Source organism: Hirundo rustica, chromosome 4, assembly GCF_015227805.2.
Source record: "Hirundo rustica isolate bHirRus1 chromosome 4, bHirRus1.pri.v3, whole genome shotgun sequence".
NCBI lineage: Eukaryota > Metazoa > Chordata > Aves > Passeriformes > Hirundinidae > Hirundo > Hirundo rustica.
In genome coordinates, this window is record NC_053453.1 from 75,091,077 (window position 1) to 75,109,122 (window position 18,046).

The 18,046-nt window shown below is 52.5% G+C and overlaps 1 protein-coding gene across 1 annotated transcript in view; it reads left to right on the forward strand.

The window, feature by feature from the left end:
• CACNA2D4 (calcium voltage-gated channel auxiliary subunit alpha2delta 4) overlaps nt 1–18,046 on the forward strand; it is a 124,276-nt gene that overhangs the window by 100,012 nt on the left and 6,218 nt on the right. Inside the window, exons 29-36 of the mRNA XM_058420138.1 lie at nt 1,333–1,347; nt 4,340–4,384; nt 5,262–5,324; nt 10,456–10,526; nt 11,362–11,437; nt 13,196–13,248; nt 14,142–14,197; nt 15,453–15,473. Coding sequence (XP_058276121.1) covers nt 1,333–1,347; nt 4,340–4,384; nt 5,262–5,324; nt 10,456–10,526; nt 11,362–11,437; nt 13,196–13,248; nt 14,142–14,197; nt 15,453–15,473 — 400 coding nt within the window. The remainder of the gene's footprint in view (nt 1–1,332; nt 1,348–4,339; nt 4,385–5,261; nt 5,325–10,455; nt 10,527–11,361; nt 11,438–13,195; nt 13,249–14,141; nt 14,198–15,452; nt 15,474–18,046) is intronic.

Consider the following 18,046-nt stretch of genomic DNA (forward strand, 5'->3'; position numbering starts at 1 on the left):
AATCCATGAACACCAGAGGTTTATATCCAAAAAGGAGACAGAGGAGTCCTTTTACTTTATTGGAATAAAGGGAGAGGCCATGGGGCATTTCCCCTGGGGTCTCTCAGTTTTTCGGAGGACGCAGCCTCCTTTTTATCCTGATTTCCCGGCTGCATTTCCCTCTCTCTTTCCCCATTGGCTGAGGGACTTGAGAGGTACAGACTTCCTGAAATGCCTAAGATTCCCCTTCTAATGTATAGCCCCTCTAATTTTTAATTCTTATGGGATTTATGGGGTTTTCCCCATTGTTGCTTTCGTCTTTCCATATCCAATTTCATTTATAAACAAATTGAAGGCAAGTATCTTCTTTTCCATCCATCCATCAGTAGAATCCTTCCCATTGTTTCTCTTATCTCTCAGTGCCAGTCTTATCTACCAGCAGACCCAGGGCTTGTTCGTAAAGACAAATCTTGTCATTCCTCTCACTGGCCTGGCATTAGCTCTGCTGCATGTGACACATTTATTGTGGAAATATGCTTGTGCTCATTCAGCCTTTCGGAAATCTCGTGGAAATCTGCAATTTTGGGCACACAGGAAAAAAAAAAAAATCTACTGCCTCCTCTTATCATCTTGATAATGCTAACAAAACATTACCGACTTGCCAAAATAAAATGTATATGCTACAGGGATAAGCTTTTGGTGTTGTCCTAATATTAGATACTCTTCTGGACTGAAAGAAGTGGAATAATTAAAGCAACTCCCCTGGTCTGGGGAGCAAGGAAAATGAAACACCTTTCCTTCCCACCCAGGGGCTTTCTCCCCGGGCTTTGCTCTCAGGGAGATCTGCTGGAGGGCCGAGCGTGACAGGACCGCAGCAGCACGCAGCAGAAGTGGCTCCGTGCTGTCAGGAGAGGGAACTGTCATCAGGCAGGGATGGCAGAGAAGGTGGGAGGGCAGGAAGCCGCCCTGCGGAGGCAGGAGCATCCTCACAGGTGAATCACATGAACCCAACCTGAGCCGCAAAGGTTTCTGCAAAGCACGCGAGCACATCCTCAAACAGCAACAGAGAGCTTGGTTTCAAAAACCCTGCTCAGGGCAGTTCTCACACCAAGAAGCCCCCATGGGTGTTTAGTGAGGCTGGGAGGCTTTATTAGAGCAGGGGAAGGAGGTCTGTGTGCCAAGCGGCTGCGAGCCCTGGCCCTGGCAGGCGCTGCTGTGGGAAAAGGCTCCGTGTGGTTTCCCAGGACGTGGGCGCCGTTGGACAGAGGAATGGCTAACAGATTTTGTCTTCTCTCTCCCTCTCCTGCCTCACTGATGCCGTGCTGCTCTGGATGTCCACGCCGTGCCTCCCAGCCCAATGACAGTGATGTAAGTAGACAAAAGCCGGGGACAGGGAGGCAGCCCGGCACAGCTTGGCTTCCTAATCGTGTCATTTGTGTGCCAGCGTGTTACAGGCACTGTCCCCCGTCTGTGGCCACTGGAGAGGGTCCAAAGCTGTCACAGGCTCTGTTGTCTTCACAGTAATTAAGTGTCTTTGGCAAAGCTCAGCGTGCTCAGGGTGGCAGAGACCTGAGCAGCGGCAGGAGGATGCTGTGGGGTAGGCTGGTCCCTGGGGAGGGAGCTGTGCCCGTGGAGCAGCAGATGTGGTCTCAGAGCAGCCAGGGAGCACAGGCTCAGCTCTGCCCCATCTCAGGGGCTCCATGCAAGCTGCCAGTGCTCTCAAACCAGGGTCCTGGCCGTGCTGCTGCTGTTGTAGGGCCAGCCCAGCCCCAGGCACTGCTGGAACTCCTGCACGTCTGGACGTGCAGTGGCAGTGAGACCCAGCCCTCACACTGCTGAGGGAGGTGTGTGAGACACGAGCCCTTCTTGTGGAAAACCACTGTGGTTCACCTGGGCTTCTGTTCTGCTATCTGAGCCCTGGGCTGTGTGTTTGTTATCCCCCGAGGCCATAACTGTGGTTTGTTGTGACCGTGTTTCTGTGCTGACCGAAGGTGTGTTTGTTATCCCCCAAGACCATAACTGTGGTTTGTTGTGACCATGTTTCTGTGCTGACCGAAGGTGTGTTTGTTATCCCCCAAGACCATAACTGTGGTTTGTTGTGACCATGTTTCTGTGCTGACCGAAGGTGTGTTTGTTATCCCCCGAGGCCATAACTGTGGTTTGTTGTGACCGTGTTTCTGTGCTGACCGAAGGTGTGTTTGTTATCCCCCGAGGCCATAACTGTGGTTTGTTGTGACCGTGTTTCTGTGCTGACCAAAGGTGTGTTTGTTATCCCCCAAGACCATAACTGTGGTTTGTTGTGACCGTGTTTCTGTGCTGACCGAAGGAAGGAACCTGCCAGGGTGAAGCACACGGCCACCCCTAGGAAATAAAGCAACCACGTCCTGCCTTGTGGTGAGGCAGGGGTCAGATGGCGCTTATAACTGCGGATGAAGGAATTTTTTCAAACCATCATCCCTAGAGTCTCAAGACGCCAGCTGGATTCAGAACACGTGGTATTGCAAAGCTGTGGGGTTTGAAACAAACTCAGGCATCCACAGACCTCCTCTAAACAGAGGGACAGAAAACCGGTTTTGTTCTGCAAAGCTCAAGGGGGGAAACAAATTCTAACTGAAAGTTACGGTCTTGTTGTGGTCTGGAATGGCCAATTTACCTCTTGTTACTGAGAATCACCCAGAAGGGGGGTTGGCCTTTATGCCTGAGGGTTTTGAGCAAGCAGTGGGTAGCTGGCTGAGAGCAGACGGGCTGTGTGCTATCCCCGTGTCCTTCCCTGACCCCAGAAAACCTCTGGCAGGAGGGGGACTCCATGCACAGAAAAGGCAACGCCGTGTCAGCTTTCCTCCCTCTGCTACTGGAGAAAATGGAATTAAACACCAGGCAAAGAGACAGACAGTCAAACTCGGAACAGCTGTGAAATCAATAAGCACCTGAAGGGCTTTGTTACTCAGCACTTAACCCCTCGTGTCCCCACCCAGTTCAGTGCTGTGAAACGCATGTCAAGGCCACTAGAGAAGTTCTAAATGAAAGAAATGGATGGTGCCTTGGGCTACGTGTGCACCATTCACATCCTATTTTATCATTAGCTGTCTGGAGAATAAAGAGACCAACAGCAACAACAACAAAAAAAAAGGAGAAGAACTCTGATCTAAAATAGCATGCTATGTTCTTAGTCCGGATGCTGAAATGCACGCTGCTTCCTCCCTGGTGCACAGTGACCTTTGCTTTCACCCTTTCTTCACGAATGCCTCCTCTGCTGGGAGCGCACAGGAGCTGCTGGGAGCGTGTCAGGAGGCAGGGGCAGGATCTGAGCCCTCGGGAAAGGGGATGCTGCCCGGAGAGGAGGGCAGCTGGAGTGGCTGACCTGGGGGTGGCGGGCGTGCTGCTGTCCAGCCTGCCCTGTGGAAATGCCAGCAGAGCTGTCTGGGATGCCGCTTGGAAACCTTTAGCCCGGCAGTCCCAAGGGAGAGGCGGTGAGAGGAGCCCGTGCCGTGTGCTGGGGCTGCTCAGCGCAGGTGGAGCTCTGGGAGCCCCAGCGAGAGCCTGGGACCTGGCACCGACCCTTGCACGACAAAGGGGACAGGTGGCACACGGGTGTGCAAAGGGGACGTGTGGCACACGGGTGTGCAAAGGGGACAGGTGACACATGGGTGTGCAAGGGGACACGTGGCACACAGGTGTGCAAAGGGGACAGGTGGCACACAGGTGTGCAAAGGGGACAGGTGGCACACAGGTGTTCAAAGGGGACAGGTGGCACACAGGTGTGCAAAGGGGACAGGTGGCACACAGGTGTCCAAGGGGACAGGTGGCACACAGGTGTCCAAGGGGACACGTGGCACACAGGTGTGCAAAGGGGACGTGTGACACACAGGTGTGCAAAGGAGATGTGTGACACACAGGTGTCCAAGGGGACACGTGGCACACAGGTGTCCAAAGGGGACACGTGGCACACAGGTGCCCAGAGGCCACCTAGAGACACAGCAGGAGCAGCTGTCCCGTCAGGACAGCCCCAGACGGTCACAGCACGGACTGGGAGGGTACAAAAGCCTCAAAAGTTCCCTTGTTCAGGGCCCCTCCTCAGAGGCACCGGCTTGAGCTCTGTCTGCGTCGCTGCAGCGTTAATAAATTGCTTTAAGGTTCCGGATGCCTGAGACCCTGTGTGGGAAACCTGGAGCCAGGAGAACTCCTCTGGCTGATGGGTGTGGGGTGCATGGGCGGTGAGGCAGAGACTGTGGGGTCACTGCAGCTGCTGCTGCCTCAGCCCCAGCGGTGAGAGGCTCTGCTGGAGGGGGGTGACTGCCAGAGAGCTCAGCCTGGGGACGTTCCTCCAGCCCAGCGTTAACTCTCTGCTCTCCCCCTGCAGTGCAGCGGCGTGGACGGCGCCTGCCCGCTCAGCTGCCAGGATGATGTGAGTTACTGGGCTTCTCCTCTCTGCCGTGATGGGTGTGACCGACCACCCGCTCTGTGGACATCTCTGTCTGTCCCCAAAAAAAGGCATTGCCTCTTGTCTCCTCCTTGCACAGCTGGGGCAGGATCTCACACTAATGAGACAAATCTGCGGTTTAGGTCTCCCCCAGCCGGGCCGGGGCAGAGACAGTGGGATTCCAGCCAGGGAAAGTCCATCTCCTTTCAATCTGTCTCCCTGGCATCCCAGCTCTTCAAAAAAAAGTGGCCATCAGCATGACATGGCATGCTGGACACCTCTCTGTGTTTATGCCACTGCTTCAGCCAGGAATGTGTGGGACAGGAGCTCCTGTGCCCTCCAAAGGGAGATCACCAGAGATTTTTTTGTTGTATGTTCATATAGGGTTCTCTCTGCTTCCCAGTTTTTCCCAGCATGACCCAAAGGTTTTCATCTCAACTCTGTGCCTCCGTTTCCTGCTTTGCAGAATAGAAATGAGACACTCGGTGGTGGGGAGAGCGTTATTCCGTGAGTGGTTACAAAGCTCTGAAATCTGAAGATGGAAAGCATTAGATACCAAACCAGTGAAGAGAGGAACACTCCAAATATCCTGTCTCCTCCTGAAGGACGCCCTGCCCTGAGCGTGGCTCACAGCCTGCACAGGGCCCTGGCTGGAGACAATCTCTGGCACAGCTCACGAGCTCAGCACCTCAGAATGGAGGCAGGGAGGGCAAAGGGTTGTGTCAAACTCGTGCTGGCCGAGCTGTGGGGCTCGGCATGGGAACACCGGGGTGTTGCCATCATCACAAACCCACACTGCTCCATCCTGAGCACAATCAGGGAATAAAACGTCTTTAACATCGCTTCTCTTCCGTCTCTGCAGATCCTGAACTGCTTCCTCATTGACAACAACGGCTTTATACTTGTTTCCAAAATACCTGAAGAGGTAAGAGAGCAGAAGAGGAGGAGGAGAGTGGGGTTTGCTTGTTCCTGAATAACCCACCAGAGCTGCTTAAAACAAATGAAGCTGAATTGTGTAATAAGGGTGGCTGTGGTGTAATTAAATTCAACTGTGCGGTGAGGGGGAAGGCTCCCAGCAGAGTGACAGCACATCCTAGGTGAGGAGGGAGTTTGCAGTGATAAGGAAGGAACTAGTCAAAATATCTTTTGATCAGAAGAAAAGAAATTAGACTCGGTTCCCTTGGCACAGATGCTATTGAAAAATGATCTGAGACAGTCCCAGAGGGAAGGGACGGGAAGGGAAGGGAAGGGAAGGGAAGGGAAGGGAAGGGAAGGGAAGGGAAGGGAAGGGAAGGGAAGGGAAGGGAAGGGAAGGGAAGGGAAGGGAAGGGAAGGGAAGGGAAGGGAAGGGAAGGGAAGGGAAGGGAAGGGAAGGGAAGGGAAGGGAAGGGAAGGGAAGAGCACTCTTGAGTGCTTCTGAAGTCAAAGCAGACATTCTTCAGGAAAGAAAACCGGGGGGATGGTAAGAGCCAAATGCTCTAAGACAAAATAATTTAAGCAAATTGGAAACAGGAACACACCTAAAGAACTGGAGAATTTACTGAACTTGCAGAGGAGAAAGGAGCAAGGGGAAAGGCTCAGAATAGAAATAAAAATAAGATGTGACATCCTGGGCAGCTGGGTAAAGTCAACACTACCAGCCACTGTATGGCTCCACTACACTCCCCTGTTCTCTGCCAAATTCGCCACAGAGCTCCTTCTTTTCAAAATAATTAAACCCCACAGTTTTGGATGTCAGAAGGTGATATGTGGTAACAATCTCATAAACTACAAAGCAATAAGTCAATAGTAAGAGTGGGCTTAGAGAAGAAATGGGAAACAAAGGGGTTTTGTTAGTGACAGAATCGTGGAGTTTCACTAAAATTGCCATTGTACTGGAGTTAACAAATGCAGTTTGGGTATTTCCAAAAGGCAGTACGTCCAAGCCCAGAAATTACTTTCTTCAAGGCGTGACAAGCAGGTTGAAATGGAAATTAAGGTAACAGAGCTCCTGGTGGATGTGATTGGCACAAGCAGCACAGCTTCCAGAAGGAAGAAAACTTATCAGCTATAGTACTTTGAAAGTGTGGCAAAATCAGGAGATAAGGGAGACGAGATAACCTATTGCATTTCAGTTCTCTTCAGCCAGGAACAGAGTTCCTTACAAGAAGCTGGTGAAACAGTGAAGCGTGAGGTAGTGACCTTGATCTCAAAGTAGCTGGGACAGAAGAGAAAGAAGAAGAATTTTTAGATGGTTACTTAGATGGAAAACATCAACTGTATGAGTTCATGGTTTCCCACCTGGGCTTGGGTTGGTCAGCACATGCAGAATGGGCTGGCAAAAGGAGAAGGTGAGACTGTGCATTCTGCAGGCACTGCACAGTGAGTTCACACAGGCAGAGATGAGACTAGAGAGGCACAGAGCAAAACCAGTCAGGGATACCAAGGGGACACCAAGGGGAGCTCATTGTGAGGGATAACCAACCTGCTTTCTGTAGGAAAGCGAGAAGTGCCCTGCCCAGCACACTGAATAGTCATAGAAGTGTCCCTTCAATGATGTGGTGTGCCAAAAAAAAAAAAAAAAAAAAAACAGAAAAGCAAATAGAACTTGAAAAACGAGGTGGGGAAATGCTGTAGAAGTTGTGTTGGCTCCCTACTCTGGGAGGCCAGGTCCTGCTGACTGTTTGGGGTGGGCTGGTGGAATCAGGAATTGCTGTTCTCTCCTCTGACCCCCACGGCATTTTCCAAGATGCTTTACTGAGTCCTGTGACATGTGTCCATCGGTGAGGACAACTACCCCTAGCTACCGTGTCACCTGTGTGCCCTCAGCACTGCCCTCCCGTGTCCTGCTCTGTACTTTTTCCTGCATCTTATGGAAAATGGGTTTTCCCAAAGCTCACCTCTGAAAGATCTGACTAGCAGAAACATGGCATTAGAGTGGATTTGGGTCAGCTATAAACGTTATCCACATGCCTCCAAGATCAGGCATTTTGGCAAGCACCAGGGCTGTCCTCCTCCAGCTTTTACCTTCCCTGACCTCAGAGACTCCACCACTGCTTTTTTTTCTTTTTTTTTTTTTAATGATTTCTTTGTCCCGTTCCAGTTCCTGTTTTTATTTCCGTGGCACCATGAGTCTCCACACCATGAAACCCTACAGGAATCCAAGACAGCAGCACTGGATCAATATCCTGGGTTTCCCAGGATATTGCCTTTGCCACCTGGATGCTGCTGCATGGGATCGCTTGCTGCACTCCCTGCCCCATCCTGTCGTTTTTCCTCAAGGCATCCTTTAACATAATGCCCCAAAAAATCCTGCACCTGGATTTTTGCGGGTATTTTGGCTTTGCTGCCTGCCAGAGCTGCCTGCTGCCCGCACCTCCTTCCCTGGGTGACCACACTGGAAATCAGAGCAGCTTCCCGCAGGAGCAGCATGGCTAAGGCTCTGCTCTCCTCTGCCCTTGGGATGGGGGATTGGCTCTGATAACCTCTGCATGAAGGCAGCAGGCAGCTTACTGGCAGCTGGAAACCCCCATGGAAAAAGGACCGGGGATTTTAATGAGTGACAAGTAAGCTCCCTGCAGGATTACTCGGGGAAGAGCGCGAAATCTCTTAATTCGAGCTAATCTCCCCATCCAGTCTCACCCCAGAGGGAGCAAAGGGTTAAAACACAGAGCCAGGAGAAGGGACTGAGTGAGGACCAGGCGCTCTCGGAGGAAGGGAAATAAGTGGCAGGGTCAGGCTGTGCTGCAGGGAGGCTGCTCTGCGTTTCAGCCGTGCCCCCGCAGCCACCCCTGAGGTTTTGGCTGCCTCTCACTGCCAGTCATAGGCACAGCTGTGGATCACAGGTCCTGAGCTCCCTCGGGCTGCTGTATCCAGATGTTCCTCGCTCGCTAAACCTCTTTTTCCAGGATTGCTGCCTTCTGCCCCAGGCATTTTGCGGAGGATGTTGTGAGCTCTGCCCAGGTGGGACTGCAGGGGCAGGGTGCAGGGAGGCAGCCAAGAGGCCAAGATGCCACCAGAGCTCAGAGCTTGTGGGGAAGCAAGGGCAGGCTCTGTTTGAGCCAGAGGAGGCGAGAAGGAGGCTGCCTGCCTGCCCAAAGCCTGGGCAGTTTGGCAGATCCCGTTTGCCTATGGCTTCTGAGTGCACAAAAAGCGTAAATTGCTCGATCAGCCAGCAGAGCATGGATGCATGTGAGCAGTGATGCAGCCCTTGAGTCATACACGCTCTGGGTTGCGTGTTCCCTGCGCACAGCCTGCGCACGTGCCTGTGCCCTCAGCTGCAGGGGTGACACAGCGTGTGTCACACGGGATGCCAGCGCTCTGCTTCCTGCTGTCAGCCTCTGAAAGGGCAAGGAAACTCGTCCAGGGGTGGGAGGTAGGGGAACACAGCAGAGGCATGCCCAGGAGAGCAGCAGCCACTGCAGGAAGCAGCACGTAATGAGAGCTGCTTTACAAAATGCTGCTCCAGTCAGGACCGCTTCTGTTCCTGCCGAGTGATGCTCTTCCGTGCAAGCTTTGAGCGCTTTGGTGTTGGAGGCCAGTTTGCTGATGTCTCTCTGAGCACACTCCCTAGGCTGTACTCTCACTTGCTCTGATGGCTCCTCATTCTTGTACCTACACAAATGATGTCCTGCACGGAGAAATTCAGCCAGGCATCAGCATCTGTTGACAGCATGAGCCTCCCAGGCAGCCTGGCAGTGCCCCCTCTCCTTGCCCCACTGCCTGCAGCTGGCACCGTGTTAAATCTCACTGCTGGGTCTGCAGGCTGGTATGAAACGGAAGCAGCTGGCCCCTTCACCACCCTAATCAGATTGAAGAGCGAGGGAGGTGAAGAAAGTTAGTGCTTGCTCGGGCACATTTGAGTGTCTGAGACGATTACAGCCTAAATGCTCTAAGGGGAGTTGTGTTATGTATCAATTTATACGGTGAAATGACTCCTAAAGCCTTTTGGGAAGAGGCTCATAGCCATGTAACACTACTGTTAGGTGATTACCGTGTGATCTTAGGTCAATCTGCCTAAGAGTTCGGCCTTTTTTCGTGGAGATGTCCCACTCAAATAAAGGAAGTCATCTGCTAATACATCCTAAATGACTGCTAGTCTATCAGTGGAAAAGCAAAGCGTCCCAGACTCTGTGAATGCTTCCACAACACGTGGGAGCTATTTACTCTTCCAGGACCCATGAGCCAGGAAAACAGACGGAGGACAGCGCATATCCGCACTTTTATTATTTACAAACATTTCATTTACTTGCCTGTGAACAAAGTGGTGAACTTGACAGGTTTGAAGCATTTTTGCAGTAGATTCGTCATGGTTTAGTAATCAGGAAGGCCAGAAGTGTTTGTTTGAGGAAATCTTTAAAGCAGCAGTTGCCAGATTTGAGATTGTGTCTGTATTTGGGGTTACTGACCCCAAGGCATACATGGGACCAGAGGGCCACAAGCTCCACCTTTATTTTGGGTGTGCAAGCAGCACTGGGGGTTGTTGTCCCCCCCAATACAACTTAGTTCCAGCTATGCCAGCAAGCTACAGGGATTGGATGTGTTTGTGTTGTGCTGTTTGGGTTACTGCCTGCTCAGAACTCACACAGCAGCGAGCTGTAAAATTGCATTTGCCACCTAAATAAACCAGTACATCACACTCTGCCTGGGGGCCAGCTCACCTAGGGCAGCAGGGGAGCAGAGCTTCCCAAAACCACTGTGGCCATGGGAGGCAGAGGGGCTCAGATGGAAGACTCAGGCATTCAGAGAACAACCCACGCGAGAGTCCCGGCTTCCAGTGATTCAGCGTGCCTGGGTCTCTGCAGCTTGAGAGGCTGCCTTTTTCTGACACAAGCTGTGGGGACTGACGTGGGCTAAATCATTTCCAGGCGTGGTAGGAACGGTGCAGGATGCCCAGCTGGTGATGGGGGAAGTCCTCCCTCGAGTTTCCCGCCAGCCAAAGGACAGAGCTCGGCGTTGCCTCCTTGCAAAAACCCTCGTCGTGTACTGCAGGCCTCCAGACGAGCTGGATGGGCTGGAGCCATCGAGCATTTGGGAAATTTGCCGTTGATTCTGGTTTTCCCTTTTTGTGCTTGCAGACTGGAAAATTTTTTGGCGCAGTGGATGGCTCGGTGATGACCCAGCTGCTGAACATGGGCATGTTCAGGCGGTGAGTGGGGGATCTGCGCCCTGTACCTCCTGTTCCTTGGCCGTGTGTGGGTCGGAGCGTGTTGGTCCCTCCGAGAAGCACTCGGGCAGGGAAGATGCCCGTGCTGATGATGCATGTGACTCTCTCGCTCAGACACCAGAGCTCCTTTAGCTACCTGCCCCCTCTGCTGACTCGCTCAGCCAGCAGCAGCACACACACTGTTTCTCCTCATCTCTTGCTCTTCCACCTGCTGCAAACACAGAGAGAGACAGACAGAAACTCCCAATCTCTCTGTGGCCAGAGAGCAGCTGCTTCTCTGTCTTTTCCAGGGCAAGATGTTATGGGAAGCATTTCCTGGCCTTTTGGGTACAGAAGTGCTTCAGTTCCTCCTGCCACTCAGAAAGCCTTTTGGGGAGTGCTTGTCTGAGAGCCCCACAGACGCCTGACCACATTTCTGTCTCTCTTCAAAATACCTCTGCTCATCTCACTCCACTCCCTCAGCCGGCGTCAAAAGAGAGTTCAGAGTTTCAGTGGCTTGGAAACAGGAACTGGGGGGACCTGAGGTAGCTGCAATTATAATTCCTCTGCCTCATAGGCTGCTTTGCTCACTGCCTGAAATTAGGGACACATTTCCTCCTGTACTGACCCAGTTACGTTCACCCAGAGCCTGTATTTCTCGCTCTGCAAGACCCAGCACTGGCCAAACAGCAGAGACACGTGTGAGCGGGTCAGCGCTCCAGTGAATCCAGGAAACAGTCCGTGCATGACCTTTTCTGGGGAGAGAGCTGACGTGTCTGTCCCGTGGGTGGCTGCACCGCCTGCTTGTCACTGCTTGCTTGTTGTGTTTTTCTTGCAGGGTGACCATGTATGATTACCAGGCAATGTGCAAGGTGCACTTCCACCACCACAGCGGCGCCCGGCCACTGCTCAGCGTACGTATCTGTCCCCTCGCAGCCTCCCTGGGCTGGGCTTCCTCCTGGGCACCTCCAGCATTCCCCAAAGGACCTCAGGGGATGGCTGCTTTCAGCTGATGGGGCTGTCCAGACTCGCCCCAGGCAGGTGGCTGAAGCAGCAGTGGCCACCGGTGTTGTTTTCCAGCGTGGCTCTGCTGTTGCCATCTAGGATCTCACTGAAAATTGGAAGGACCAGGGAAAGGGCAGGAGCCGGGCTGTGGCAGGTTCTCCTGCAAGCCAAGGAATCAGCTGAAAGAGCAGGAATGCTTCTACAGGGTGTGCTCTTACTCAGCTCAAGGAGAGCGCCAGGGCACAGAGCCTCTGGGGAAAACTGGCAGCCACTGGGGAAGGACGAGTGAGCTTGGAGCAGGAGAGAGGCTAAAAACGCTGGTAGCCCAGGGAACAAACTAACAGAGTGAAGGGTTTTACCAGCTCCCAAATGCAACCTCTCTTTAGGCTGATACAAACTCACTCTAATCCCACCCCACCTTCCTAACCTCACCTCAAACAGGCAGAACAAAATAACTGCTCAACACTCAGGCCACTTCAAACTGCTTGACACCACCCCAAACAGGGCTGTGTTCATTATTGTTACGGTCCCTTGATGCTGGAAGGAGTGCAGGAAGTACTCCTTGCAGCACGACATTTTCATTTTTTCCCAGTAAAAGAATTGTCAACGAAATATTGCCTTCTAAGAACATTCTGAACAATAACGCTTTTAACAATGCCTGGTTTGCAGTGGCTGTACTTAAGCTGGCTAGATAGCATATGGTGGTTGTAGTGAAGGTATTGCCTTGATTATGTCCTCCAGTTCTGATCACTGAAAGAAATGTCACAAACTTTGAGCTGCCAAAAAATGAGGTGAGTTGGGAAGAGAATAAAAAAGGTGAGCATTCAGCCTCCATCTCTCGTCTTCCCCTCTTAGCAAAACCCTTGGAAAGGAAGAAACCAAGAAAAGTCAGGTTTTAATGTACAGCCATAAAAATCAGTCAAATTCCCAACCATCTCTACATTTTACTATTTGCTGATTTATTTTGGCTGAGGGGAAGTCATCAGTAATGGAAGCTTATCCTGCATCCCGTGACCACTGCATCTGTTTTGGGTTTGAGGACATGGGCGTGGTTATGAGAGGGGGAGATGAAAATTGGACGTGGTTACCACAAAGAAAAGAAGCAGCAGTATCCTCTGCAGATGAATTGTCCCTGGGATAATGCTGGATTTCCAATTTGTGGCTGAAAAGCAAGAAGATGAGAGAAGCCATGCCATCTTGAGGAAAAGCTGGATGAAAGCACAGTTAAGCATAATCGATCAATGGCAGATAATACCAAATCCCGGGCAGAGCTGCCACTCGTCCCAGAAACACCACACAAAAGCATCCTAAACTGGTGGTGTCCCATTTAGCTGCGTTCCTCTCCCGCTCTGAGCTCTGAAGGTCATCCACACTGGAGAGAAATCATCAAGCAATTACATCTTCAAAGTCCTTCATACATTCCTGATAAACTCCCTGACCCTGATGGGGAGGGGGTGAGGAGGTATTATTAGCAGCAGGGCAGCTCTGCTGGCTTTTGATGTATTTTGAACGTTTTCCAGCGATGCCCAGACCTCGAATTTCCAGCCTGTCTTCAAGAGCTCTGATCAGTGGAGGGACTTGGTCTAAAATGTGGGGTGCTGCGTAACAATTATAAATTCTCTGGCCACGTCCTTATGGTATCTCTCATTTCTTCTTTTGTTCTCCAGCCAATTTATGCCTTTGTAGCTGCAGTGAAGTGGCTGATAAGTGATTTCCTCATGTGAGTACCAAAAGCTGGGGGTGTTTGGGGGGCTCAGGCCGGGAGGGGCGAGAGCCCCCGCGTAGGGCGCTGCCGTCAGCCTGCTCCTGACATTCAGCTCTGCTCCGTGCTCCTGGGAGACTGAAACCTATTACTATTGCCATTTTGAGAGGCAGAGGCCCACGGTGGGTGTGGGATTTACCTGAAATCGCTCGGCACAGAGTGCCTGAGTCAGAAATAGGACTCGGCTCTCCTGGGGCTCGGTGCAGATCCTTGGTGCCGAGTCTCCTCTCACGGGGGGAGAGGGCTGAAGGCAGCTCAGGTCTGAGCACCAGGCAAGGGGGGAGAGAGGGGAGGCTCTCCTCTGGGTTTGGGTTCGCCTCAGACTTCTGGGGTCAATCAGAGTTCAAGCTGAAATTAGGATGGAAGCGGCGCTGCTCGGCTTGCTGGGCGTGCAAAAGGGGAGGTGTGGTAAAGGTCCAGCTCTGAGGGGTTGGTACAGAATCATTTCTGTTGGTACAGAATAATTCCATGCAGTTACCTCCAAGCAGCCAGAGTGTGGGCTCCTGATGGCCATCATGCTCCTCAGGTGGCTCCTACGGTGGCTGCATCCCCTCCCAGCTTGTTCCTTCCTGCCCTGTGAGCCCCTTGCACAGGATTATACTTCAGGGAAAAGCCCATTCAGCTCTTCCACAGTGCAGATCCACGGAGCTCCGTTTTAGCATGTGGAGAGGGGGGAAAAAAATTTAAAAATAAAAAAAAAAAAAAAAAAAAAAAAAATCAGACTTTCACTGCCAGAAATTTGTAGAAAACATTTTGGAGCTGATACTCACTGGGCGACAGGGCCATCTCCCTGACACCTGCATCCTTCCAGGCTGCTGAAAAAGCATCCTCTGTTCTTGCTCTTTTGACAGCTTCCTTTTGGAGTTTAACATGAGTAGCTTCTGGCACTCAGACAACTTGGCAGATGGTGAGTACACGAGAGTCCAGGCGCCCCATACACACAGTGAGTGCTGCAGCCACTGGTGACAGAGGAAACCTCACGGGGAAGCCTGGCCTCGTGTGAGGAGCCTGCCCTGTGCCCCTCACCAGAGCCCACATCCCCCCATTTCCACTCCCATTCCAGGCTGCCACGGCCCCAGGGTGCTCAGGGTGAGGTGTGTGCTGCTCAGAGCTCCCTGCTTTGCTTCCCTCAGGGTAATTTGCTGAGGAGAGGGGAGACACTTCTTCCCGAGGACCCCACCCTGTGTGCAGTGGGATGAGAGAGACCATCAGCTGCAGAGAGCCTCTCTTGGAAAGCCTCCCTCCCGGTGTGCTCCAGGACAGGACAGGGCAGGGGTGCAGCAGCAGCCTCCCAGCACAGGTCCCAGGAATCTAGAGAGGAGCCTTAGAGTTCAGTGACACACAGAGGGTGCTCTGGAAGAGAGAGGAGATGGCACATGGTATTACACAGCAGCTGAGCTCAGCGGAGCGACGTGTCTGCCTTGACAGACACCCAGTGACCTGTGCTGCAGCTGAGGTGCTGCCTGCTGGAAACAGCCCAGGAAAGCCCTGCAGGGCCGCCCCTGCAGGCAGGGGGGATGTTCATGGCCCTCGGAGGGGAAGGGGAGGTGAGCTCTGCACAGCCAAGTTGGGGCTGTAATTAGTCTTGCCAATTACTGATGGCTAGCGGTGCCTTTAGTGGGGACAGAGGTATGTTCCGTGGTGCTGGGCGTTGTGCACTGAGCTCTCCATGGAGGAACAGTCGTGTTTTGAAGGTGAAATTCCCCTCTAGAGAAGGAGGTCTGTGGGTGCCCTCAGGTCCCACTCTCCTCCTCCAAAGAGATGGCGTCTGTCCCCTGGGCAGCCCCGGCTGGTGTGTTACGCACATCAGGGTAACAGGAGCGGCCCGGGCAGGAGCTGGTGAGGAAGGGTCAGCTGAGCAGGTGCAGCACCCAGGGCTCTCAGGAGAGGCTGCTCCTGCAGGGAGCAGGCTGCTGTGGCACTGCTGCTGCACAGGTTCTGCGCCCGCACTCTGATCCACTCCGTGCTCGAGGAGAGCGAGGGAGGGCGTGTCACCGCTGTCCTGCTCATCACCATTTCCCTCTGTGCTTCCTTCATCTCGTTCCCACGTCACCTCCACGACTGCCGTGCGCACACTCGTGTCTCCGTGTCGCTGCCATCCCGTGAAACTGTCACGTGTCCCCATCGTCTCTGTGTGTCTGTGTGTCATGGGACTCCTCCAGCCAAGGCTGTCTTCCACCACTGTAAGTAGAACCACCTAACAGTTACAAAAAAAGAGAATTAGCTGGAAATTCCTAGGCTAGGAAGGGCTTTTCTCCACCTTTTTGTACGGCGGGGGCCCTGCAGAAAGGCGCGACAGGGCCAAGGCAGGGCCTGGCTCTGTTTCCCTGCTCTGCAAAGAGGTGCTGTTGCTCTTTTGGCTGGCTGAGCTGGTGATTGAAGGTCTGTCACTGAGGAGCTGATAAAAGAAGGGGCACGGCAGCCTCCTGAGGAGCTGCAGGCACAGCCGGCATCATCACTCGTTGCTGTGGCCTGGCTGGCCCCTGTTCCATGGCGTGTCCTTCCCCGGGGTTCCCAGCCGGCCCGTTCTTTCCAGCTGCTATTCCCAAACCAAAGAACAGCCCCTGCCTTCTTGCAGGGGCTCCTGGAGACTGCAGCTATTGACAAGTGACTGAAGTCTTCTTTTCCACACACCGTGGCTTAGCTCCTTCTGATAAATCCCAGCCCAGCCCTGGGGTAAGGCAGGAGGACTTTTGAGCCGTTCCACTGATAAGTGTGCGCTGTAGCTCGTAAATCCGTTCCTACAGGCGAGTGAGAAACTCCTCCAAGACAGAGTCCAGACTGTGCCTGTGTTTGTATCCCCCTGCTTCCATATCTAGCTCGTGCTTGCCAATTTGCTCTCTGCCCGGCGAGACGTACGTGTGAGACAGAGATGGAGAAACAGAGACAGTTGGAATGTGTCTTACTGGATGGAGGAGAGGAGGGGCCAGAGAGGGTGTCTGCAGAGGAAAAAAATGAGTGTCCATGTGTGTGGGGGAGTAGCAGGGTGGAAGAATACTACTGGGGCTGGAAGAAATGGATTGCACATGTTGCTAAGAAGGGGCTGTAGATTTTTGCCAGAGACGTTAACATTTTCTTGACTGCACGCCAAGGCTGGTGCATGCGAAAAATATGAAGCGAAGGAGACATTTTGTGAGAGAGAAATTGAGCACACGCATTTTTTCCGGGTTATGTGCAGAGGAATTAACGCTCAGGGACCTCATGCTCTCCCTTGCCTCGCCGTGCACCTCTGGCTCTGCAGCACTGAGCCTATTCCTGCCTCCCCAGTTCTCTTGTTTTTCGGGAAGGTGAGACCTGCTCTTGGAGCATGGGCGTGATGTATTCAGACTGCACTCATCATACCAATCTGCTCTTCAGAGGTGTTTGCTGCCACAGATTTTCCTCTGCTCTCAGCATCTCAGTTTCTCTCTGTGTTTGTAAGGGCTTCTGTTTTTATGGACATCAGCACAGGTTTGAAAGCTTTTAATTAAGCCAAAAATACTTCCAGCCAAGGCATGCTGCCTAGAAAGAACTATTTCTAGAATTCTATAGGTCATAAAAGTTTGTCTTTTTTTTCTGCATGGCAATGTAGTACACAGAAGATATTTTACAGGATAACTGGTTAAATCCTATGTTTCAGATTGGTAACTAGGTGGCAGATTTTGTCACGTGTCCCAGAGTAAATCCTCTGAGTGGAGTGCGTGATTTATGCTGGTGGGAAGGAGTTCACAATCTGGGCTCTACAGTTCATAACGAGGCACAGCAACTGCCCCTGCTGCTCAGAAGGACTGGTTGCCAAATGTCTGACAAAGTCTTTCTGGAAGTGCAGATGGTAGCAACGACAGCCTGGAATTAACTCACTCTTTGCTATAAAGTTTGCAATTTGTTATCAGCTCCTCTGGCTGTTTACTAATCCCTGACCAGCAGGCTCTCGGGGCGCTGATAACACTTTGATGTCCAGCACGTGCAGGCAGAGGCTCAGCCTGAGCCTTTTGCTGATGATGTACGTGCTACTGGGCTCCTCTGAGCCTCTCAATTCTGCTGCAGCTGCATTGCTTCCCAGCAAATTAAGTGGCAAGAAGGCTTAAGCATAATCTGTCATAGGTCTTGTCTCTGTGCCGGAGTTGGATTTTAAAGCGGCTTCTTTTCATTCGGCTTGTGCCAAAAAAAGGAAAAAAACAACTTCAGGTCCATGCAGGCCACTTCTGCCAGTTGAAAACACACCTTGGTGCGGGCCACGTTCATCCTGGGGGTGGTTCATGCAGTGTCTTTAATTGACATTTCCCTTGTGGAGCCTGGTTCTCCAAGCCCACCATGACAGCCCTCATCCCACACTGGCTGAGGCTGAGGGGCCTCGGATCAGCTTCCATTCTGCCTTTTCCAAGCTGCCGGGCTCATTCACCCCTCCCTGCGCCCTCCCCTTCACACCTCTGTACTTTATGTTGTTTGAACTCCCTCTGCTTTGATGATGCTATAGCAGGAGGCTTGTAAAGGACACGAGATTGTCGAAGGAGCCAGTAAAGGGTGTCATTCTTTGCCAGGGACAGGGGAAATGAGCTCCTGGAGTGTCAGGGCTCTTCGCCACTCACCACAAGAGCCGCCTTTGTGGTGACCCTCTGAGCAAGAGCCGCTCAGCCCTTTGCCGTGGCAGTGCTGTGACCCTGGGGCAGCCCAGCAGCACGGTGGTGCTCTGTGGCTGGGGCACCAGTGTGTGGTCTCGCCACAAGCCCCTTGGAAGGGCTGTGATGGCCTGGCCACCTGTTCCAGCGTTTGGAGC